This window comes from Camelus bactrianus, chromosome 15, assembly GCF_048773025.1.
Source record: "Camelus bactrianus isolate YW-2024 breed Bactrian camel chromosome 15, ASM4877302v1, whole genome shotgun sequence".
NCBI lineage: Eukaryota > Metazoa > Chordata > Mammalia > Artiodactyla > Camelidae > Camelus > Camelus bactrianus.
In genome coordinates this window covers 29,447,312-29,473,422 of record NC_133553.1, presented here as the reverse complement: position 1 = coordinate 29,473,422, position 26,111 = coordinate 29,447,312, and the positions used below count along the sequence as shown (strand labels likewise).

The window sequence follows — 26,111 nt, the reverse complement described above, 5'->3', positions numbered from 1 at the left end:
GAAAGGTAATTTAAATGAGAAAATCCTAGGAGAAAGGTGGTGAAACTTCTCAAGGTTACTGAGTCAGCCTCCCTTTGACACTAAGACATTCTCATTCCGAGGCTCCATTCTAAAATGTTATTTATCTTGGAAAAAAATCCATTTAAAATACTATCTCCTTCAGAAAATCTTCCACAGTTCCTGCAAAACACGTGAATATAGAATTACTAACCCAGCAAGAAGAGATCAGTTAGGTACTTTTAGAATTTGCCCTGCTTCCACAGCCACAAATGCAGCCCCACTATCAATTCTTAGATAGTTTCCCCATACCCACTCTTGTCCCCATCCAATTCAGTTTCTACACAGGAGTCAGGGTGAACTTTAAGATACAAATTTGATTGTGGGACTTTCTTGCTTAAAACCCTTCAACGACCTCCCATTGCTCTTCATTCTGAAAATAACTATTATTTTACAGTTGTTCAGGAAAGTTCCTGGGTTGCTGTGACCAACACAGAACCACAGAACAAAGGATTAGAGCAGATCAGTCAGTCCACCAGTTTTCCATTGCTCTTAAAATACTAATCCTTTGGACAACATTACAGCAGGGTTCACTGCATTTGGGTGGTTTGAAAATTTCCCTACAAAAGTTAAAAAAAAAAAAAAAAAGGCCCCAAATCCTTAACACTGCTTAAAAGGCCCCACATCATCTCTCTGGCTCTAACCACGGCTCCCCTTTGCTTTCTACATTCAATCCAACTGTTTTGAACTTCAGTTCCCCAAATCGTCCCAAGCCTCTGTGGAACCGATTTCCTTTGCCTCCACCTTTGGGAGTCACCTTCACGTAATTACCCATAATAACTCAGCTCCAAGATTACTCTCCTAGGAAAATCTTAACTGATTTCTCCAGCTGGGATATGTACCCTGGTTACATGCTCTCACATCACCCTATATTCTTCCTTTTTAGCCTCTCTCTAGGTTAACTGGCATTTACTTGTGTGATTGTTTAATGTTTCCTCCAATGACAATGCAAAGTCCTTAAAGGCAAAACTTATAATGATCACCAACATACTGTCGGCACTTTATACAATAAGTACTAAAAACATAAGAATGATAAACTAAGTAATTAATATTGAATATTAAGTAATGTGTATAATTACCACGTGCAGGGGCAGAGTCAACAGTAGTAGTTTTTGTTAATACTGTATTCTGCCTTGCATCAATTGTTTGTGTGCTTAATCACTCCCCTCCATCCTGCGCACAATTCTTACTCATTTTTGGATTCCACCAGTGCCTCGCTCTAACTTTAGTGTTATACATTAGTCCTCAATATTCATTGGATTTAATTGCTTTTTAATCAACGTGACTTTCAGTATATTTAGACAGAAGACACAACATCAACTTTTAAAGTTTTTCCCATTAAAACTGAAGTATTATTAAAAACCTTATAAACAGTCCAAAAACACATTGGGCCACGACTACGAAATACGGAACCTGGTTTTCACGTCGCTTATACAACCTGTCATACAATTCCACGTTGACATATATAGACTGTCAATTTCCTATTTTTTTCCCGTCTTTTATTTTCAATGATCTCAAATTAAGTACTAAGGAACCAACGCTGGATGCCATACTAACATTGTTATTGCTGACAAGTAATACACTGCAAACAGCAAGAGAAACGCACACACAGAAAAAAGAAATGAAACATGAAAACAGCGAACATCAAGCCTACAAAATAAAAGTCAGTTGCGGGAGCCAGCTAACGAAGTTACCTAAGAAACGGCCACCCCAAACAGACGTGCTTTGCATTTCTGTACTGTGCTTTTGCAGGGTTCGCCTTTGGAAATGCGGCATTTTGAGAACAGAGAACTCGAAGTTTCTGAGTGCCCGCAGCGAGAGAAAACCAGTCGCTGCGCTTCCCCGGCGTCCCAGCTCAGGAACGCTGCGCAGCCCGCAGGCCGAGCCGCGCCGCACCTGGGCTGGCGGCAGTCCCGCCCCGGCCGCCGCCCGACCGCGCCCTTTCGGGGTCGCGGACACGGGCTCCGAAACCGAGACAACACAGAGCGCGGCGGCTCGGCGGGACCCAAAGACTCCCACCGCCCCTCCCGGGAAGCGCCCGCCCACGGCCGGCCCGGCCCCTCACCGCGCCGAACGCCGCGCGGCGCCGGGAAACTCACCTCCGGGCGCGGCCGCTGGAGGGGGCCGCGCCGCGCCGCGCCGTCGCCTCGCGGCCTCGTCCTCAACTCGCTCGGGGGCCGCGGGCGCCGCCGCCGCCGCCGGGCTGGAGCCCCTCAGACGAGAAGCACCGCCGCTACCACGCTGTCTCAGGCTCGGCTGCCGAGCCACTGGGACCCGGCCCGCCTCCCTCTGTCACCGCTGCCTGGCGCCGAGCGCGCGCCGAGGCCGGCTTTGCGCAGACCCGAGAGCGCGCGCGGGGACGCGCCAGCGCGCGCGGGGGCGGGGCTGGCGGCGCCGGCCGCCTCAGGCCTGGGCCCTACCCGAGCTAATGGCGGCCGCCGCCTCCCTGCAGCGGGTGCAGCTGCCGGCTGTCTCTCAACCCTGCGCGGAAAATGCAGGGAGCCAGGTGTGGGTTCACCTGAGAACCCAGCATCAACTTACTTCTTTGCCTCCTCAGCTTCTGATTGAATCCGTGGAGAGATTTCCCTGCATTCGGACCGTGTTGAACTTTACCTGAGACCTGTGGTTGTGGAAAGCGACGGTTAAAGAAACCCCCGCACCCTGTCGTGTTCCTGAAAGGGGTGACAAGCTACCCTTCCCCATGTGGTTTTGATGAGACTCACGATGCCCCCTTGGTTACCTCTGATAAGGTCAGACAGACTCCCCAAGTTCTCAATCTTTTTGCCTCATAAGTGATTAGCTGAACTGACAGTACTCACCAATCAGGACAAAATAACCAGCTAACCTTGATTTGACCAAATTTACCTGTTTCTCCTTCCTCCAGGCTCCTAAACTTTGACCCACCCTCAGCCTTATTCAGCATACAAGCCTTCCTTCATCAACTTCTGAAAGTAGGCTGACCTCCTTGAGAAAGATTCTGTAGTCCGCTTTGTGATCACTGCCACCTCCACCTATCCATCCCACTGTGCCCCACACCCAGTTCCTTCTGGTCTTTTGCTTGCTCCTCCCTATGAAAGAAAGGCCGTTTTCTGCCTAAACTTGGAGACAGTTGCAGAATTCACTGTCTTAGCGTTCCCCTGTTAACAGTAGTTGTCCCCTCACCACCACCCACCTCCACTGCAGTGGTTCCTTTTCCTCTTATTGGAATAATTGGTCTCCAGTCTTATTTCAATAGTCCCACCCCCCGGCCCCCTTGGAATAATCCTTTCAAGTATAGTCTCCATCTGCCTAAATCGGTATTTGTTTTTACTTGGCAGTTATCAGTGCTGGGAGTCAAATTGATATTGGGCCTCACCTACAGTCCTGTGCCATCCCCACCCCTGCAAAGGCACCCTGTGAGTGCTTTGAACTCTTCAGTTGAGCAATTCTGGGATCCTGTGGTGAGTTCCATTTTCAAACCAAGTCTCCAGAAATCTTGTCTGTTGAAGCCCCCAGAGAAGAAGTTACTTTGAAGAAGTTACTTTTAGAGCAAAGAGACTTTCCTATCACTTAAGTGAGGCAGGGCTTCTGCCTCTTCTTCCTCCTTCATAGAATGAGTTAGAAAGTGGTTCCTCCTCTTGTGTTTTTCAGAATATTTTGAGCTGGTTTGGTGTTAATTCATCTTTAAGTGTTTGGTACAACCAGTGAAGTCACCTGGTCCTGGGCCTTGTTGGAAGGTTTTTGATTACTGATTGAGTGTCTTGTTACAGATTTTCTATTTTTCCTTGAGTCAGTTTTGGTACTGTGTTTCTAGAAATTTGTCCATTTCATCTAGATTATCTAATTTGTTGTCATATAATTGTTTCTAGTATTTTGGGGTGACTTTTATTTCTGTAAGGCTGGTAATAATGTCCCCTCTTTCAACTTAAAATTTTAATGATATGTATTTTCTCTCTTTTTTCCTTGGTCCATCCTGCTGAAGTTTTGTCCATTTTACTATGCTCCATTGTTTTTGTATACTCCATTTATCTCCACTCTACTCTTTATTTCCTTTTACTAGCTTTTGGGTTTATTTTGTTCTTTCTCTAATTCTTTCCTCTTTGGTGGGTGGGTTAATTAATTAATTAAATTTTAGTGAAGGTACTGGGGATTGAACCCAGGTCCTTGTGTATGCCATGCATGCGCTCTACCACTTGAGCTATTTTATTTTATTTTTTTTTAGTTACAAGTCTAAACACTCACAAAGGACTGTAAGCTCCTTAAGGGTGCAGACTAAGGTAATACATTTGATAGCTATTCTCCAGAGCACCTTACACAGTAGCTATTACACAGGTACCTAACTGGGTTCAGTAAATGCCTCCTGACTTGACAAAGACACATGATCCATGACACTCAGGAATTTGCTCATGACCCTGCACCCCCTATTCTAATTGGTAGCCCCTCCAACCATCCATTTCAGGTCATGCACACAGTGATGATCTTTGAGCATTTCCCCATCTCAAAATGAATTTCTAACGTAGAGCTGTCTAATATAACTTTTTGAGATGATGGAATTATTTCTGCACTGTCCAATACATTAACTACTAGCAACATTTGGCTAGTAAATGATTAAAATATAGGTAGTATAACTGAAGAACTAAAGTTTAATTTTTTAATTTAGATAGCCACATGTCATAGTTATCACATTGGAGAGTATAAAATTCTAATGTCACCAATTCAGACTTTGTCTCATGATTTAGTGTTCATAAAAATGTGTCATGTTTCTTAAAAATATAATCTCTTGAAACTCATGTTTATGGAATCAGTAACAATTTTTCTCTGAGGACCTTTTTATAGAGTTACAGTGTCTCACCTTAACTCCATCAGAATAAAACAAAACAAAACAAAAAAACCCAACTAATGTTGTCATTGTGTTGCCAGTAGATGTAATCAGTGTTCAGGTTCCTGTCCTGTCCCAGAAAGAATTCAGAGACAAGACACAGAGGTTAAGAAAGTAAAGTGAGGATTTAAGGGGCAGCCGGCCGGCTCAGGTGAGTGGCTGCCCTGAGTTTCTTTGGCAAGTTGGTTACATAGAGTGTAAAAATGAATGGGGAGAATATTCAACGGGGAGGGAAGGGTTTGGGGTTGTATTCCCTGATTTTCATCCCAACTTTACCTTCCTGAAGGAAGGAGGGATTTTTATCCTTATTTAGTCTGAATTGGAAGTGTCATGGCATCAGTGCATCATGGGTACTTTTAATCTGCAAGGCTAATTTTATTGTAATGAGGGCAGAATGAGCAAAAGGTTACATTCAGACAGTGGAGATTCCTGCCTTTTCCCACATTTCTTTGTAGGCCTCCAGGCTTCTTGTCACCCCAAAATGTGTGACCACTTATCAGCCCAGAGATCCCTGCTTTTCTTTCTCTGCCCAGGGACCCCTGGTACTTACGTGATGTATGGTTTCATGTATTTGGCCTGTGCTCCTCCTGTCTGCCCAAATCCTGTCATTTGATCTGCATCCCCCTTTCTCTGCTCATATTTAGCTATCTGCATCCTCTTAACAATTGCTCATCCTTTCAGTTAAGTCTTTATTTTCTATATCATTATTTTCTGTTTTTATTTTTATTAATAGTTTCTCCCACTCTGTGGCTTGCCTTTTGCCCTCTTGCTTTTCTTTAAAGTGTCTTTCAAAGAGAAAGCCCAATCTATCAACTTTTTCCTTGATAGTTTGTTTTTGTGGTCTTTGTAAGAAGTCTTTGCCTACCCCACGGTAGGTTTTATACTAAAAAATTTACAGTTTTGGCCTTGTGTTTAAGTCTGTGATCAATCTGAAGTTAGTCTTTGTACATAGCACGAGGTCATGGTCAAGGGTTATTATTATTATTGTTATTATTACTATTTTGCACAAGGAAGGATATACAGTTGTTCTGTATATCCTAGAATCATTTATTGAAAAGAATATCCTTTCTCTATTTATTACCTTGGCCTTCTCTTTGCAAAAATCAATTAATCATATGTGTGTCTCTTTCTATATTCTTTTCCGGTGAGCTATATGATTATATATCTACCCTATTTGATTATTATACCTTTGTAATAAGACTTAAAGTGAGGGAGTGTAAGTTTTTTACTTTTGTTCTTTTCCTGATTGTTTGGGTGATTCTGGATTCTTTGAATCTCCATATAAATTTTAGATTGTTTCTTAATTTCTACAAAATGTCTGCTGGGATTTTGACTGGGATTAGCTTGAATCTATTGATCAATTTGGGGATAATAATTTTCATCCTGATAATATTAAGTCATCTGGTAAATCTCTCTACTTCTTTAGATCTTCCTTTTCCTCAGCAATGTTTTTTAGTTTTCAGTATATAAACATATATTTTGTTAATTTTTTTTTTTAATTCTTAAAGAGATGTACACTCCATAGGCAGAGTGCAGGCCATCTCAGAAGGCAAGAGAAAGGCCAAGAGGTACGGGGTTGGGTGTTTAGTTTAAAGTAAAAGTAGATACACCCTCCATAGACAGAGTGTGGGCCGTCTTGGAAGGTAAGGGAGCAAGAGAGGCCATATTTTGTTAAATTTATCAGTACTCTTTCAAACTATGCACAATTGTTTATTTTAAGTATATAGAAATAAATTGATTTTTTATAAATTTATCTTCTATCCTGTGACCTTGCTAAACTTTGTCTCATATTAGACTTAGTAGGTTTTTTGTTTTGTTTTTTCAGATTTCTTAAGATTTCCTATAAGATTTTCATAGGACATAATAGACAATTCCTTCTTCCTTTCCAAATTATTTATTTTTTATTTATTTTTCTTTACTACCACATTGCCTAGGACATTCAGTACAATGTTGAATAGAAATGATTAGAGCAGACATCCTTGCCTTGTTCCTGAAATTAGGGGGAAATCAATTACCTTTCACCATTCATTACGATGCTAGCTATAGAATTTTTTTGGGTGTTGTTTGGTTGGTTGAAGAAGTTACCTTCTATTCCTATTTTATTGAAATTGCTAGAATCATAGGATATTGAACTTGTTAAATGCTTTTTTAGCATGGTTATTCTCCTTTATTATGTTGGTGAGATGAATTGCATTGATTATTTTAGTTTCAAATGTTTCAATCTTGTGTGCCTGGGGTAAACCCCACTTGGTCATGATTTATCATTCTTTTTATATATTATGGGTTTGATTTGGTAATATTTTGTTAAGGACTTTTTTTTTGTCTTTCTATGAGAAAATTAGTTTGTTTCCTTTTATGTTAACAGTTTTAACATAAGAGTAATGCCGACTTTATAAATGAGTTGAGAGATATTTCTTCTTCAATATTCTGAAAGATTGGTGTAAAATTGGTATTCTTTTTTCTTACATATTGGATAGAATTCACCAGTGAAGTCATCTGGGACTGATGTAACATTTGTAGGGTAGTATTTAGTTACAAATTTAATTTCTTTAATTAATGATAGCAGTATTCAGGTTATCTATTTCTCTACTAGTGAGCTTTGGTAATTAGTATCATTTTGAGTAATTTATCTACTTCACCTATGTTTTGAAACTTATTGGCATAAAGTTAAATTGTTTCCCGTTATTTATTAATTGTCCCTTTAAAATTTATAGTAGAGGTTGACAATTAGCAGCCCATAGGCCAAATCTAGTCTGTCGCCTGTTTATGTATATTTGTGAACTAAAAATGGTTTTTACATTTTTAAAGGATTGTTAACAAATAAAGCAAAAACCAAACCAAAAGAAAGAATATATGACATAGATCATGTGTGGCTTGCAAAGCCTGAGATATTTACAAACTGGCCATTTATAACAAGAAAAAAGCTTGCTGACCTCAAGCCTATAAGGTCTTGAGTGATGCTTACACTTCATTCCTGAAATGTGTAATTTGGGTCTTCTCTCTTTTTTTCCCCTTTGATTGATATGACTAGTGGATTATCTTTCCTTTTTTAGTTTCTTTTTATGAGAAGCAAGTTTTGATTTAATTGAATTTCTCCATTATTTGTTTTCTATTTTACTGTTTTATGCTGTCATATATGTTATTTCCTTCCTCCTGCTAATGCATAATGCCTTTGATATTCATATAAGTTTTTGCATATATCACTAGTTAATTCTCGTTTGTTGTTGACTAGTATTCTATGTTTTGGATGTACCAAAGTTTGCTTAACCATTGACTTATGAGTGACTTTTTTTTTTTTTTTCATTTTGGCTATTACAAATGAAGCTGCAATGAACTATGGTCTACAGTTTTTTATGTGGATATAATTTTCATTTCTTTGGAATAAATATCCAGGGTTGTAATTGCTGGGCTGTATTGTAAGTGTATATTCAGATTTTTGAGAAACTGTTAAACTGTTCTTCTGATTGAGATTTGTTGTATCATTTTACATTCTCACCAGCAATGTATGAATGATCCAATTTCTTTGCCTCTTCATCAGCATTTGGTATTTTCACTATTTTTTGTTTTAGTTTTTCTAATAAGTATTTAATAACTCCTGATGGTCTCAGTTTGCATTTCACTACTGGTTAGTGATGTTGAAATATTTCTATATGCTTACTTTCCATCTGTATATCTTCTGTGAAATATCTCTTCTGATCTTTTCCTCATTTTCTAATTGGATTGTTTGTTTTTTTAATTTTGCATTTTGAGAGTTGTTTTTATATTTTAGATGAGTCCTTTGTGAGATAAGTGGCTTATAAACATTCCTTCCAGTCTGTTGTCTGGTTTTTATCATCTTCACTGGGTAATTCATAAAGCAAAAGTGTTATATTTGATGAAGTCCAAGTTACTCTAAGAACTCTACTCTTTTTGTCAGTTTTATCTCATTCTTTTAAAATTTACTTTGTCATTTTTTGCTTATTATCAGTATTTTCTAACCTTTGATCTGTATTACGTATCTGAATAGAAAGAAGTCCTTTGTGTGTGCTAATTTGCATACCATATACCTCTTCAGGATATTTCAAATACTACTTAAAGCCAGCTTTCTGCAGGAAGTGAAATTGTTTATTCTGTTCAATGATCTCATGGCTAATTGACACAGGAAAACTCCCAGGTCTCATTCCATTATGAGGTCTCCACACCCAAAAGAGGCCAGCACTAAATGGTGGTTGAAGTGTCCTGGTGAGGGTGTGGTATGCAAATTAGTGTAAGAAGGGTTTGTCTTTCCTGGAATCCTTACTGTTTCCCTAACAGAAAAACTATCTCTATTCTCAAGGCATTATGCAGTTTTGTTGAACAACTGGGAGCTTGGATGGCTACAATTCTCTAATTTTGATGTAGCTTGGTGATTTTTACAAGACTTTTCTCGAGTCTTCAATTTCTCTTAGCTAAGCAAACAGGAAGAACTTCTGCCAATAGTAGACTCTGTATCGCTAAGGTACTGAGAATTTTTGGAAATGAACATACAGCAGAGCTTTTCATAGTGTGTCCCTTAATCTTTTTCCTTGAAAGTTAAATCACACATTTTATATCTTTGTGTTCAGCTTTTTGTATTCTTAACTCCTGCGTGGGCGGGGCAGGCTTTTAGGAGGAAGAATTCATTCTTAATGATTCTTCCTTAGATCCGGCTAAGGGTATAGAAAACAACACTGCCTTGCTTTGTTTAAAGACGCAGGGTTCTAGCGTTTGTTCTTTCTTAAGCTTACCGTGTGTCAGATACCCCACAGATCTATTTTATCATAGTTATCATTCACATTTTTACAGCCATGAAAAGTGCGACTCAAGTTCACTGTCTTGCTTTGGGTGTCCCTGGGATTCCAACTCAAGTCATGCGCCCTCACCTTCACTGGTCCCCTCCCAACCCTCGCCTTCACAGGCTGTTCCTTGCTCCATCCAAGCCACCTGGGGTGATGGTAAGGGTGCTGGGATACTCGGCCTGGCAGGGTGTGAAGGCTCCAAAACCAGCTCCTACTCGCGAGCTCGCCCGGCGCGCATCCTGATTTTTCCCATCCCCCTGTCCCGAGGCGGCCGGCCAGATCTGGAAACCATAGAGCTGATACAGCCCAGAGCGTCCCTTCCCTGACCGCCCAGCGCTGACGGCTCGTCGCTGGGCGGGGCCTACTGGAGGGGCGGGGGAAGAGGAGGGAGCTGCCGGCATGGGAAGGGCTGGCCGGCCTTGCAGCGCCTCCAAGCGGCCACGGCCGGAAGCGGTCTCGTAGGCCCTGCGGCGCTGGAGCCCTGACGCACGGAGCTCAAGAGCTAGAACGGGAGAGAAAGGGGCAGAAATGGCGGCTCCGCTCGGCTCCCGCTGAGGAGGGCGAAGCCGGCGAAGGGTCTGAGCTGTCGGCCTGGAGCATCGCTTCCGTCTCCCGTTACCTGCCTTCTCACGCCGACTTCCCTTCCTCTGCCCTACTCTTGCCTGTCCTCGTCTGCGCTCCGCAGAGACCGGGTCGGCTTGTCTCTCCCGGCCCGGCTCCACTGGCCCTGATTGCCCGGCCGGCGGGCCGGCCTTCCTTGGCTCTCCCGGGCGCGGCGGGCGCGGTGTGGACCCCGTCCTCCTGGCTGGACCATGGTGAACACCCGGAAGAGCTCCCTGCGCCTTCTCGGGTCTAAGTCGCCCGGGCCCGGGCCTGGGCCTGGGGCCGGAGTAGAGCCTGGGGCGACTGGAGGCAGCAGCCATTTCATCTCCTCTCGGACCCGATCCTCCAAGACCCGCGCTGCCAGCTGCCCCGCCGCCAAGGCCGGGGGAAGCGGCGGCGCCAGCGTCGCTCTGGACGAGGCCCGGGTAAGAGCGCGGCGGTCCGAGTCCGGAGGCTTCACGCGTTGGCCCGGCCGCCCGGCTTTGTCTGGCGGGGTTGGGGCAGGAAACCTCCAGTGGAGACCGCTCGGGCGGCTGGAGACTGGGGCTGCGGGTGCGGTGGAGGATGGCAGCCGGCTAGGTAGGGCCGCGACAGCTTTGCTGGCCCGGCTCTTTTGTGTAAAGAACGGGACTTGAGTCCAGGGGAGAGGGCTCTGGGTGTGTGTGGGGGTGTCTTTTCGGGGACATTGGAACGGCCTGCTTTCAGTGTCCTTGTCCTGCCTGAGAGGGGAATTCTAGGGGAGCAGGAGCGAAGGGAGTCCCTGGGTGGAAGGGCTGGAGAGGAGAAGTGAAAGTTTTCTGCGGTGTCAAACCCTTCTTGTAAGTGTGTCAGCTCCTGCCGGTGTCTAACTCCGGCTTACGCTCAAACTGTTTGGGGGTGGTTCAAGTTAGTGAGGAAGTGAACGGAGAGCTCCAGTTGGCAGCCGGGCGGGGATGCTGAAAAAAGTTTGTAGCTGCTCTGACACCAACTTTAAAAACAAAATCAACACCATCGCCTCTCCAGGCAGGAGCGATCAAACGTGATACTGTAGCTGGAGAGTCAGCCAGCCAGCTAACCAGGGTTCTGGTAGGGACCCAGTAGAGCTTTCTCGTAGAGCCTTCAGGTTTCAAAAGCGGCACTTCGAAAGAAACATGTCGAATGTTGTGGATAGTAGGCACTATCATCTCCGAATTGTATGGTTTATTGGATGTCCCCATTTTTGTAATGGAAATAGTTTATAAAAGGCGAATTAACACCATCGTTGTCACATTGCTGCAAAAGTGACATTTGAAGAAGGCCGGTGATGATTGAGGTTTTTTTTTTAAGTGATAGATCTTGAAATTTTATTACAGTGTAAAGCTGGCACGTGTTTTTGATCACTTGAAAGGAATTGTTAAGGTTGTTTTATGAGACTGGTTGTGAATTCGGAAAAGTGTTGCTTCTGTCTAGAGAGAGGTTAATTTACCGGGAATAGCTTGACTGGAAATTGTCAATTGAAAATACTCATTTAAATTCACACCATTTTGTTATTCTTAGGGGAGGGAGGCAATATTTTATTTTCTGTAGTGGTCGACAAGATTATGGTTTGTGTGTACATTTTCTCTGTCTCATACTGGCCTGACACGAATGAACTTAGACAAATACCACAGACATATTTAACTGTATTTTTCTGAAATATATTGTATGTTTGAAAATATATTTGGCTTTTAGTTTGCTAAAAATCTGGAAAAATATGTTTGTTTTTTTTTTTTTTTTTGGTGAGGGGAGGTAATTAGGTTTGTTTGTTTGTTTATTAATAGTGGTACTGGGATTGAACCCAGGACCCTGTGCATGCTATTCACGATACTCATACTGAAAACTAGGCTTTCTGTAGAAATTATTCCAAACATGTACAAGGTTATTGACTTTCTGAAGCTAACATATATTTTAAAATAAAAGTAATTTCAGAAAGATTTGTTCTCTGTCCTTAAGTACAAGTGAAATATTTTGAGTGTAAGCATTTAATTGTATAATTGCTATGAGTAACAAGTCTATTAGAGCAGTGTCTCTTTATCTGAAGCAATTAGCTCATCTGTCACTGATCAGTTTGTAGTCCCATTTTTGAATTCATGGATATCATGCTGTCCTTACCCCCTGAGGAATAAGGTGAAGTAATTTGTCAAGCAGCTGTTAGGAGACATTAAAAGGCAAGGAATCAATAATCTAATGTAGAAATGAATATGTGGTAGCTTTTAAATTGCTAAAAGAATGAAAGCTGTTAGCTCTTTCTAGAAGGATGCTAATGAAACTTTGTTTCGAAGGTCCTCTTAAAGTGTTTTAAACGACCATAAACAAGAGACTAATAAAGATTTGAAATATTTGTTTTTCAGTTTTAAGATTTATATTCAGGCTCTAGTAGATGATAGAGTGATCAAATTTCTTTCTCTGAGAAATTTAAGAAATTAACTAATCCTATGTTGTGATTGGTTTTTTAGAAGATGGTAAGTTATAAGTCTGAACTTAGGCTTGTGGACTGTATATTTATGAAGCAGGCTGTATATTTCTTTGCTATGTATTTCTGAAATGGATTGATTTGAGTTGGGTAAGTGCTCCCTCTCAAGTTGGTTTTACATTACAAGAATTTAGCACCTCTCCTTGTTCACCCTTTCTAGTGTACTTTAAAGGCACCCTGTATGTCTGTGGTGTCTTAGACATTTGCTAACGTCTGTAAAGACTCACTTGGTGGAAAATGGGGTTGCTTGTGCTGTTGCTTTAGGAAACTCTTATTTCTGTAGGAAGAAACATATTCCTCTTTTTACAATATGAATTGAAGAGGTTCCCCTTTTTCTGTATTGTGTGATGTTCTTCACTTTACACTTGATGCTGATTGTTCTCTCCCTCCCCTCTCTTTTTAGACTATTTCACCCATTGTCTAGAGATACTTCATTTGCTTAAAAAGCCTTAGGACCATGGGCTGTCCTATAGCTTTGCCTTTTCCCCAAGTATGTGCAGGGTGGGGAAATAAACATACGATACACTCTGTAGGTTATCGGAATGATTTTCTTGTGCTCAAACTTTTTTAATGTCAAGTTAACTTGTGCTCTGTAGTTAGTTGTATGTAATTAGTATATACTTGGCTTTTTTGTTTGTTTAGCATGGATTAGACTTGACCTCTTTTAAGTCAATTAATCTGATCATCAGTAATTATCATTTATTTGCTCCACCTAAGAGTCACTCTCAGCAAACTAATACTGTATTCACAGAATCTGAAAGCAGTCTTTGAAAAATATTTCAACTTTTTCTATCGCTGTTAAGCCTGTTTGATGGTACTTTTAGCTTGTCACTAGCTTTTTGTGTTTTTTTGAGTCCACATATTAGTTGCGAGGATCAAAATGCATATTTTAAGTAACTTTGTAGGTAAATTTTCTTTATCTTAATTTTATTAAAAAAAAACCTCTCTATCCTTCTTTAATACGCTTTTTTCCCCCATTTTTCATTCTGTACTTATTCTTTTCCGACACTCATGCATTTGCCAGCATAACACAAGCAGAGTGGTCAAAACTGAGGGATAAACATGAAAGAGAAGTCTGAGAAGGAAATGTAGCCATGTAGATAACTCTCAGATGAGTAGGGAAAATGCACGTTCCTCAGAGTAGAGCAAGTTTTTCCTTTTATCAGATTCACATGGAGCATCACATAGGTGATACTGAGTAACGTGATAAAATAATTTCTCCTGTCACAATTTTGAACCAAAGCAGCTGTAGAGTTCATAGGATTATCTCTAGTGTCCAACTGAAAATACAACTTAAAAAAATTCAATTATTGGCCATTTCTGTAGTCCAAGTAGACAGACTTGCAGTTTTTTAGGTCATGGGTAAAATTTACAACACTTGTATAAGTAAATACCTATTAATTTCTTAAATCATTTTCCCTGGAAAGTTGTCTTTTTAACTATCTTTTGATAGGTCCTTGATTGCATGAATCCTAAATACCTAATTGTAGATAAATCTATAACCTGAAAGTTAGGTGGACAGGTGGTAGGATTAACCCTTGTTAAAAGAACTAAGGAGCCCAACCAGTGTCTGCACCTGAATGGGGAGTGATCTGTCTCTTCAAGGATCCACTTCAGGGAAGTCCTGCATTTGAATTGTGTATTTGGATTGTTTTTTTGTTGGCGAGAGAGGACATGCACAATGAAGTTTAATTTGTGTACATCACTGAGTATTTCTTGATTTCTGGGTTTTTGGTCTTTTGCTAAGAATATTTTATATTTCTGTTATGTCTTCCTGGGGACATAACTGCTCCCCCTCTGCTGTGGGAGGATTTTGTGAACAATGAGTTATTGAGTAAAAAGTGTTTGGATTTTTGGATAAAAAGTTCTGTGGAAGTACAAAGCTAGGGGGAGAAGCCATATGTAAAATGTGTTAACTTTATTTAAATATGAGTTAGACATTTTTAGAGAGAGAAGTGTTGTATGTGGCTTACATCAAACAATAGAAAAGATATCTACATTAAAATTAGTAGGCTATAATTAGCTTTCAGGTACTTTGAATATATGCTGTAAGAGTCTAAACTTCAAATGCTTTTGAATTATAAAGTATTTTGGTATAAGATTTTTCCCCCCATTTTTAGATTGTTATTGTAGTTTTATCTGGAGGAAAGATATATATACCTTTGCTTAAAGTTTTTTTTCCCCTAGACCCTTTTATTAGATTGGGTTATAAACCCCGTAAGGGTGGCCTCTATAGCTTGTTTTCCCCCTAACTGCTGTATTCCCAGGGCCTAGTGCAGCATCTGGCATATAGAAGATGCTTAATAAATATTTGTTAAATGAATGAATGAACAGCTTATTAAGGAGCCGATCTAGTATGTGAAAATTGTTATGATTGGACTTTGAGAATAGAGAGTAAATAAGACATAGCCCCTACCTTCAGGGCTCTAATTGTGCATGTAGTATACATATGAGAAATTACTAACAGGATAAATCAGTTCAAGGTAGGGGCCAGATGACATGAAACTCAGATAAGAGTTCTAATCCTTTACTCACTGAATGTTTTGAGTGGATCTCTTGGATGTTCTTTAAGGATAGATTGTCATGTTCACTGCTGTGTCCTGAGTGCCTGCAACAGTGCCTTCCAGACATAGTGCTAAATAGTTTTTTGAGTGAATGAGTGGAAAGTACCCTCATTTGAAATTATTTTCATATTGGCAATCTTCACTTTCACTGTATTTACTTTTTGCAGTTTGCCCTTTAACCCATTTGATGATAGCCTAATAAGGAGAAGAGTAAACTAAGGTTAATTAGCATCTCATGCCAAATGTTTAATGCTGTCTCATTTAATCCTTGCAACAACCTTATAAGGCAGGTGATAGTAACCCCCTCCCCCCATTTTACAGAGGAGTAAATTGAATTGCTAAGGAGGTTAAATAGCCTATAGAAGGTCAAATAGGCAGTAGGCAGTAGGGTAATACTTAAATCTGGTTCTGTCTTCTCCACTTGTATGTCTTGTCTCATCTGTATTTATCAGTACTCTTTGATGCTATTCAATCAATTTTCATAGACATCTGAGAAAGTGAAGAAGGCTGCTGTTGTACAGCCAGGAAATACTGTACAATGTGTGTATAGAAAGATTTTTACTAGACTGTCTGGAGTTGTGTTTTGTAGTATTGTATTGGGACTGGAAGTATGAACAGTAGCCTACAGGGATATGAAATATAGGACAGCAATTTTCAGTAATTACTTGCTGCCTGATTTCAGAGGGTGGGTGTTGGAAGAGGAAAAGACATATCATGTAGAGTTCTTTTTTTTTTTTTTTTTTTTCAGTATTTTTGTTTCCCAATATTTTAAAGATGGTTTAGGGAAAAAAAATCTCTATAAAGAGACCAAATCTGAGGCCTTGTGATCTCCATTAGATGTGTACTTGTGCTGCCATCTTTCCCTCTGCTTGGTGATACTCATTTATCATTGTATATCTCTGGGGGAGATAAGTGTTCTTTCTCCATTTGAAAAAAATGTTTCACATTTTAAACCTCTTGAAAAGACATTATATGGCATATTTATATATGAAGATACATATTGTTGACTGAAACATGTTTAGTGTTACTACTTTGTGCTAGATAGGAACTTGGAGATAATTGAGTCTGACTTTTGGTAGTGAGGCTTGCTTATTCCTTTGTTCTTTCATTCAATCAGTAAATGTTTATCAACCCGCTACTAGGTTAAAATGTTAAGTGCCATGTGGGCAAACATTTTTGTCTCTTTGTTTCATTGTTACTGGGCAACTGTGTTGCAAAAGTCAAGGAGGCACCATTCTCAGTATAGTCTATGTGACTGGCTCCCCTTGGAGTTGTACAGTGCACTCCTTGTATGTTATATGCTGCAATTAAATACCCATGAGTAGAATAGAGTATACATGTACTTAAATATTATCTCCAGATTCGCTGTTCCAGTCTCCATTTCTAGTAGTGTATAGGGGTTCCTGTGTCCCCACACCCCTGCCAATATTTTGGTAATATCTAGCCTTTTAATTGCTTTTCTTTGATTATTATTGAGAATGAGCAATTCTTTATTTCCATAGTAAATTTTTTTATTTCTTCATCTTTAAAATGCTTGTTAATATTTTAAAATTTTCTACTGGAGTTGCTACTTCTTTTTCCCAAGAATATTATAGATCAGTGGCTTTTAACCTTTTTTGTCCCATAATAAGGGAAACTTTTCATGTTGTGAAACTGTACACACGTATAGTTTTACTTTTCCTGTTTAGGTCTTTGATTATTTTATTCATTTTACTAGACAGTCTATCCTTTGTAGTACCAATTTATAATACACCAAGTTCCCATATATATTCTGCTTTGATCTCTGTATTCTTTTTTTTGTTGGTCTGTTTATTCTTATGGCAGTACCATACTGTTTCTGTGGTTGTGGTTTCAAGGTATGTCTTAATATCCTGAGAGGCAAGTTCTTCCTCTTTGTTATTTTTCAAAGTTGACTGTAATGTTCAAGGATTTTTATTTTTATATTTATTTCCAGTTCAGATTATAGAGTTCTCAAAAGATCCAACTAGAATTTTGATTGGGAATATTTTTGAATTCCTAGATTAATTTGCAGAGAACTGATACTTTCATAAGAAGTTATCCAAGATCAAGGAACATCTATCACATAACATAGTTTGTGTATTTCTCTTGTGGAATTTGATGCTTTTTTTTTTTTTTTTACTTAATGAATTGTCAGTTTTGATAAATGTTCTTTGTGTGCTTGGGAAAAATGTGTATTTTCTATTAGAAGTAGAAAAATATAAATATATATACATGATGGAAAACATTAAGATATGGAAAATATAGAGTGAATTTACTGATTGTTCAGATACTCAAATAACCTATGTTGTTCTGTATTAAGATTCAACCTGGGGGGAGGGAAATAGCTCAGTGGTAATGAGCATGCCTAACATGCACAGGCATGCACAGGGTCCTGGGTTCAATCCCCAGTACCTCAAAAAAAAAAAAAAAAAAAAAAAAGATTCTACCTAATTTTTTTATGTTCAAATTCTATTGGTATACATATACTTTTTTAAAAATAAATTTATTTTAGAATAGTTTCTAATTTTCTACTTGCTTTATTCATTGATCCGTTGGTTCAAAGAAAAGGTAAGAAGTGTATTGCTTACTTTTCAGAATTGTTGTACATTTATTTTCAAATTATCTTTTTACTCTTTACTTCCAGTTTAATACTCTTGTACTCAGAGAACATATTCCATATGATTTTGATATTTTGAAATTTGTTCTGGTTTATTTTTGTCACACTGTTTATGGTTAGTTTTAGTGATTGTTCCATGTACAGTTGAAAAGAATGTGGATTCTGCAGTAGGGAGTGCAGTGTTATAGATATGTCTACTGGGTCATATTTGTGCATCTTCTGCTGACTTTACTTCATTTATTTTTAAGTTGCATTATCTTTTTTTTCTGCTGATTTTAAAGTTAAATATTTTCCTTTTTGTGTGTGTGTCTGTGATTGCCCTTAAGATCTAGATGTATTTATTAACTTATTTTTTCCTAAATTATATTCCCTCTAACCACATGGCCTTGAACATGCTCTTGTAGTGTCCTACCTCTTTTTCTATTTTGAGTTTATTTTTGTGTATGGCATAAGGGAGTGTTCTAGCTTCAGTGATTTACATGCTGCTATCCAGTTTTCCCAACACCATTAGCTGAAGATATTCCATTGTATATTCCTGCCTCCTTTGTTGAAGATTAGTTGACCAAAAGTTTATGGGTTCATTTCTGGGCTCTCTATTCTGTTCCATTGGTCCATATGTCTGATTTTGTACCAATACCATGCTTTTTTTTTTTTTTTAATTAAAAAAATTATTTTTTTATTTTTAAACATTTTTTTAATTGAGTTATAATCATTTTACAATGTTGTGTCAAATTCCAGTGTAGAGCACAATTTTTCAGTTATACATGAACATACATATATATATATATATATATTCATTGTCACATTTTTTTTTTGCTGTGAGCTACCACAATATTTTGTATATATTTGCCTGTGCTATACAGTACAATCTTGTTTATCTATTATGCATTTTGAAATCCCAGTCTGTTCCTTCCCACCCCCTGCCCCCTTGGCAACCACAAGTTTGTAGTCTATGTCTATGAGTCTGCTTCTGTTTTGTATTTATGTTCTTCTTTTTTTTAGATTCCACATATGAGTGATCTCATATGGTATTTTTCTTTCTCTTTTTGGCTTACTTCATTTAGAATGACATTCTCCAGGAACATCCATGTTGCTGCAAATGGCGTTACGTTGTCGGTTTTTATGGCTGAACTTTTTTTATGAATAGTATTTCATTGTATAAATATACCACATCTTCTTTATCCAGTCATCTACTGATGGACACTTAGGCTGATTCCATGTCTTGGCTATCGTAAATAGTGCTGCTATGAACATTGGGGTGCAGGTGTCCTTTTGAAGTAGGGTTCCTTCTCCCTAAAGTAGGTCTCTTGTATGCCGCATATTGAAGGTTCTTGCTTTATTACCCAGTCTGCCACTTTACGTCTTTTGACTGGAGCATTTAGTCCATTAACATTTACAGTAATTAATGATAGATGTGCATTTATTGCCATTTTGAACTTATTTTTGCTGTTGATTTGGTATTTCCTCTTTGTTCCTTTCTTCTTCCTTTTGTGGTTTGGTAATTTTTCTTTGTATTATCTTGGATTTTATTTAGTTTTTGTGACTCATTTGTAAGATTTTGGCTTGTGGTTACCCTACCATGCTGTTTTGATTACTGTAGCTCTATATTACAGTCTGAAGTCTGGGAGAGTTATTCCTCCAGCCTCTTTCTTTTTCTTCAGTAATGCTTTGGCAATTCTAGGTCTTTTGTGGTTCCATATAAATTTTATTATGATTTGTTCTAGTTCTGTGAAATATGTCCTGGGTAATTTGATAGGGATTGCATTAAATCTGTAGATTGCCTTGGGCAGTGTGAACATTTTAACAATATTGATTCTTCCAATCCAGGAGCATGGGATATCTTTCCATTTTTTAAGTCTTCTTTAATTTCCTTAATCAGTGTTCTATAGTTTTCCATGTATAAGTCTTTCACCTCCTTGGTTAGATTTATTCCTAGGTATTTTATTACTTTGGGTGCTATTTTAAAGGGGATTGTTTCTTTACTTTCTTTTTCTGTTGATTCATCGTTAGTGTTAAGAAATGGAACTGATTTTTGATTGTTAGTCTTGTAACCTGCTACCTTGCCAAATTCTTCGATTAGTTCTAGTAGTTTTTGTGTGGACTTTTTAGTGTTTTCTGTATATAGTATCATGTCATCTGCATATAGTAACACTTTTACCTCTTCTTTTCCAGTTTGGATCCCTTTTATTTCTCTCTCTTGCCTGATTGCTGTGGCTAGGACTTCCAAGACTATGTTGAATAGGAATGGTGATAGTGGGCAGCCTTGTCTTGTCCCAGATTTTAGTGGGAAGCTTTTGAGTTTTTCACCATTGAGTACTATGCTGGCTGTAGGTTTGTCACATATAGCTTTTATTATGTTGAAATATGTTCCCTCTATATCCACTTTGGTGAGAGTTTTTACCATAAATGGGTGTTGAATTTTATCAAATGCTTTTTCTGCATCTTTTGAGATGATCATGTGGTTTTTGTCCTTTCTCTCATTGATGTGCTGTATTACATTGATTGATTTGCATATGTTGAACCCCCCTTGTGTCCCTGGGATGAACCCCACTTGATCATGATGTATAATCTTTTTTATGTGCTGTTGGATTCTGTTTGCTAATATTTTGGTAAGGATTTTTGCATCTATGTTCATCAGTGATACTGGTATGTAATTCTCTTTTTTGGTGGTGTCTTTGCCTGGTTTTGGTATCCTACCTCTCTTTCTACTCTATATTCTCTAGAATTTTAGTTTTGAAGTGTTAGGGGTATAAGTACTTTGTCTTTTTCTTTTCTTTGGACTTTTTTTTCAGTAACAGTAAGTTTCACTAAGGTACCGTATTTGATTTTCTTACTTTTTATATCTTGCATTATTATACTGTACTTATTTCTCTTCTTTGTGAGTGCTTCCTTTAAGAATATTTTAGTCTGGGACTTTTGTGACAAACTGTCTGAGGCATTACATGCCTGAGACTATTTTCATTATACTCTTTCATTCAAATGGAAACTTGGCTGGATACAAAATTCTAGGTCCAGTACTTCAAGAATATTACTTTATTGTCATCTTGCATCCTCTTGAAGTTTAATACTTGTCTGATTCTTTTGTATGTGTTTTGTTCTTTCTCTTTTGAAACTTCATATGATTTTTTGATCTTTTTTCATAAATTGTGCTATATTTTAGGCATGGGTTTTTCCTTTACTCTCTTGTTTGGCGGTCTTATGTCTTTTAGTCTGTGGTTTTTCATCTATTTTGATGGTGGTAAGTTTATCATTATTTCTTAATGGAAATCTAAAATTACTATTTCTTCAAATATTACTTGTCTCTTTCATTCCTTCAGGAAGTCATATTATTCAGATATTGGCACCTAGAAAAATTTTGTCTGTAAACTAATAATAAAGCAGACTTTTTAAAAGCACTTTTGATAGCATGCTGGAGAAATTTACTGTCAGTTACTTGAGTAAACAAGACTTTTAAAAAACAAAACGAAGCCCTAGCTCAGAGCTGTACCTTCTTAATCAGTGACACATTATAAGAATTCTAAATGTGTGTATAGAAACAGGAGAAAATTATTTCAGAGATATGCACAGAGAAGAGAAAAACTGATGGGGAGTGGTTTCTATGTTAAAAATTTGAAAATGTTTAAAAATTTTTATTTTTTAGCTTTTGCTTTTCTACTTAAGTCTCCAAGTTTATTAGATGGGAGAATTAAGGAGAAGTGATAGTTGCCCAAGGCCATGTGATTATTAGAAGCAACAGTTCAACTGGAAATGGAAGTTTCTTTAATTCTTTAATATCTTTAATTGAGTGACTCTATTTGCTAGATACTGAAGATAAAGGAGTACACAAGACTCTTGACCTCAGCTCTTTGGAAAATGTTTTTAGTAAAAAATTATGAAATTAGTATTTCAAACAATATGGAGGTACACAGAAAAAAAATAAAGGACTTCCTCTGCTCCCCTAATGCCTATAGGGCATTCTTCCTAGGGATAACCACAGTTAAAGCTGGTGTACATCTTTCCAGACCATTACACATGTATGTGTGGGTTATTTATATGTGTATATTTTTAACAGAAATGGAATCATATCTTATATACTACTTACGATAATTTTTCTGCTAAACTATGTATCATGTACGTTCTTTCACATCTGTCCTTGCTGACTTTCTAATATTTTGTTTTATCATTATACAATCACTCTTTAACTGTTCCCTATTGGTACACAGTTAGGTTGTCTCCATGTTTTTAATATTATAAATAATGTTGCTTAAAATGACCTTTCTCTTTTAGGTGAAGTGGAAGTACTGGGTCAAAGGTATAATGTATTTTAAATTTTTTTAGGTTTTGCCAAATTGTTCTATTAATAGGCTAAATCAGTATACATCCCACTCTCCAATACTCTAAGCACTGTTAATTTTCTGTACTGGTTGGCTTTTATTGGCTGATTTAAGGAGTTAGGCTTTAAGTTTTTTGAAGGGCAGATTGTTTTATCCTCTAACACAATAATAGGTGTTAGTAAATTTTGTTGTGGAAGAAATGAATCACTGAAGATAATGAATATGTTTATGAAGTTGTATTAATCCTACAAAGCCAAACAAGTATCCTTATGTTAAAGTGTATCCACTGTCAGACTGTAAGTGTAATATTTGTTACTTACACTTCCTCACCTGGTTCTAACAATATTATGAGGTAAATAGTCCTTGAGTCACAGTGGTGGTGCTGCACTCACTGTAAGAGTGGTTTGGTCTAACTTAAAATCTGTGGCATTTTTCAGTATCCCCATTGTCTCCTTTTTATTTAAAGTAATGTAATATTTTCAGATGAAAAGTTATCTTTATCTTCCAGGAAGAAAAAATGCATTTTAAACTGTAATAGACTATTTATCTTTTACAACTCCTCTGTTCACTTTGTATTTTTTCCCCCTTTTTATATTCTTTCATGATGATTGTTTAGAGACACTAAACTAGTAAGCTAGTACTCTTGGGACATTTTAGGACATTTTGTGTGCCTGAAGTTTTATGACTTTGTAGAATAGTATTGGCTCTAAGAAAATACATAGCAGTGTGAGTTTGTTTTCTGAAGTCATGGTAACTGCTGCCCTTGTGGATTCTTGTTACAAATGAGAGAAAAAGAAATTGACTCACTTGTAAGCTTTCTCATGAAAACAAGAATACTTATTTTAAAAAAAAAGTAGAAAAAAAAGACTGTCTTATAAAGGAAGTCGGAAAAAAGATTGATTGCACCCATATATTTTCTGATGTAGCCTGGGGAAATGAGGTTCCTATTCTGTTTTTCCATGTCTCTTTGAGGATCTTTTTCTTATCAGTTTTCTTGCTCTTTAAAACTTTATTTTATTTTATTCTCTTCTATGGTTCCTTTTTTTCTGTTTACCAGAAACCACATCATCTTTTAAAAAAAAAAAGTCCTTCTCTGACTTCTTTGACTTTGCAACCTCTTTAAAACTATTCTCTACTTTCTGTCTTAATTCTGACATTTAAGAGTAGCTCTGCAGTTATCATTGGTACATTCTCACCACTCATTCAGTTCTTCACTTAGAGATTTCCACCTCAGCATTTGCAGAAATTGTCCTCTCAGAAGTTATAATGACCTCCTAATTACTCATCCACTGGTTTATCAACTTTCATCTTATTTAGTCTTTTTGGAAGCAACTTCCACTCCCCGTGTTTGAGTGAGACATTGTATTTTTCTCTAGTTTATATGAGATTATTTCTGCTCATCCCTTTGATGTAGGGTTTGTTTTTTTTTTTAATTTTTGACTTCTACCCTCGTGTTTTTTCGTTCTGTATATTACCTATGACCCTTTTATTGCTGCTTCATATCTAGCTCTAGTCCTCACATCACTCATCTCAGAGCTGCATTTCCCACAGCCTGATGGACATCTTCCTAGATTTCTGGATAGAATTCTAAACTTAACTTCTAAACGTAAGTTCTTTTACCTAATTTTATGAGATTTATGGTAGAACAGTGTTCAATATTTGTGATGAGTGTGGCTTAAGAGACTCTAAGACTGGAGGAGAAAATCATTTTTGCAAATTGGAAAAATTATCTACCTATTTTAGAATGTTAGAGTTTAGAGAAAAAGTCGAGTGGGGATGACTTAACTTTTCATTGTACTTTTACTTTCTGTAGCATTTAACTCTGTTACTATTATACTTCTCTTAGAAGTTCCTTGAATTATGTTCCTCTGAGCATTCTAGGTGTTCTATTTTATGATGTTGTTACAAGATAAAGTCCACATCATTTATGATGTCTTCTTTCATCTCTACTAGCAATTATCTTTTTTTTTTTTTGCTTTCTGAGAATTGTGTATTTCTATTATAGTATTTATTATAATATGCCATATGTCATTATGGTGACTGTCAGTTCTACTGATTGCGTATTGAGTTTAAATAGGTCTTAATCTTCTTTTACCTGTTGCCCTCCTCGTCCCCCTATGTCTTATGTACATAATAGGCCCTTACCAAATGTTTGGTAAATGAAGTTATTCCCTTAGTTTGAGATGCTTTTCCTGCTGGTGGATTGTAATCACTCTTGACACATATTGCTTAATGACTGTGGGTAGATTGCATAATCTCTCTTAAATATCTTTGTCCTGAAACTGGCAGTGCATTCCCTCAAAGGGTTAGGTTATAATTAACTAGTAAAATGCTTTGAAGAAGTTAAAGTTGAGCATTTTGATCATTCTATTAAAGGTAAACTTTTTAGTATAATACTGGTAGGTAAAATCTTTCCTAAAGCTTGAATTTAATCAAATGATGTTGAAGTAATTATTTTGTAGTATTTACATCTTGGTTATTTGCTTTACTTGAATCCCTAGATTTCTTTGGACAGAAGGAGTCTTTTGTAATGTTGTTTATTCTGAGGTCTCTGTCACAGAGCCAAATCAGGATTGAAACCCTTTCATTATAAGAGTAGTACAATAGTAAAGTGCAGCAGTTAGGATGATGTGCTATACTTAAACTGTATTATATGCCAGAGGGCCTCTGACTTTTGTGTACTAAACATTTGGAGGCTCTCATGTAAAATATCCCACCTCAAGAGATTCTAGTTTAGCAGGTTGTTTCTTTAATGAGAAATACAGGTGATTTCTGACTCGGTATGTGGACAACATTTTGAGAAACACTCTTGAATGGAAATCTAAAAAGCCAATAGAATATGACAGAATGACTAATATATAAACATACAACCTCATTTAAATTGATATTCAAAGAGTTATATAATAACTCACATTATTTAAAAAATGACTAGACTTTAAAATTTTTACAATTTTATCTTTAATTCAGTAAATACACAGCACTTCTTCCCAGAATGTGTTTGTGAAACTTCAATACCTACAGATGCTCCATGAATAAAGAGCTTAATCAGATAAGTTTGTGAAATGTTATATACTGTCTTTCATACTTAGTAGTTTATACTGCATGTTAACATAGACTCCTAGAAGTTCTGAAGCAAACAATCTCGGACCTCATTGTTTCTCAAACTTATTTGACCATGAATCTTCCTTTGTTTCCCCTAATAATTCCAATTAATAATTTACTGGACACACTTGGGGAAATCTCGCACCCTCCCTTTTTGACTTTGTATTGTGTGGAATTAAAAAGAAGTAGGGTATTTTTTTTTATACTTAAAGACCTTAAAGTCTTGCTAGCATCTCAAGATTTGGATGTGACACTTTAAAGATGGTAAGTAATATACTACTAAATTGAATATAATCAAGTGCCAAAATGTAGAGTTGCAGCTAGCAGGGGGAAATTTAGGTTAGATTCTGCAGATAAGATTTTTGAGGGAGAGATGGGTCTTGAAGGATGTCTGATGGGATTTGATGAGGAGTAATGCTGGCTTGGAGTATCTGAATTGATAAAGTAGTTTACAGATATCAGTTTCTTTATTCACAGATATGTCTTAGAATACATGACAGTGCTTCCTCAGTGACTGTTATATAATGCTTTTCAAACTCTAATGTGCACAAGGATTATCTGGGGATCTTGTCAAAAATGGTTTCTGCATTTGGGTTGAACTTTTTGTCATTTTTATTTTGTGGGGATTTTAGTTTTGCCATTTTTAGAGGGGTGGTTATTTTGAGGGTTTAATATGTCCAGAAGCTGTTGTGGCTGACACTTGTCATGATCAACAACAACAACGGAAAAGG

The 26,111-nt window shown here is 37.7% G+C and overlaps 2 protein-coding genes across 6 annotated transcripts in view; one reads left to right on the top strand and one right to left on the bottom strand.

Annotated features, from left to right (window-relative positions):
• Positions 1–2,405, bottom strand: part of UBXN2A (UBX domain protein 2A) — a 33,106-nt gene extending 30,701 nt beyond the window's left edge. For 2 of the 3 annotated variants that reach the window (XM_074341734.1, XM_074341733.1), the window contains exon 1: positions 2,157–2,405. Coding sequence is in view for 1 of the 3 variants with exons in the window: in XM_045511896.2 (XP_045367852.2) it covers positions 1,752–1,833 (82 nt within the window). In the remaining 2 variants the exon portion in view is untranslated. Of the gene's footprint in view, positions 1–1,751; positions 2,022–2,156 lie in introns of those variants that run through there. The other variant, XM_045511896.2, reaches the window with a different exon arrangement.
• A 273-nt stretch (positions 2,406–2,678) lies between these two features.
• The window catches only part of ATAD2B (ATPase family AAA domain containing 2B), a 150,298-nt gene continuing 126,865 nt past the window's right edge, over positions 2,679–26,111 (top strand). For 2 of the 3 annotated variants that reach the window (XM_074341722.1, XM_010948586.3), the window contains exon 1: positions 10,097–10,739. In XM_074341722.1, coding sequence (XP_074197823.1) covers positions 10,524–10,739 — 216 coding nt within the window. In that variant the 5' untranslated portion in view covers positions 10,097–10,523. Of the gene's footprint in view, positions 2,808–3,374; positions 3,498–10,096; positions 10,740–26,111 lie in introns of those variants that run through there. The other variant, XM_045511897.2, reaches the window with a different exon arrangement.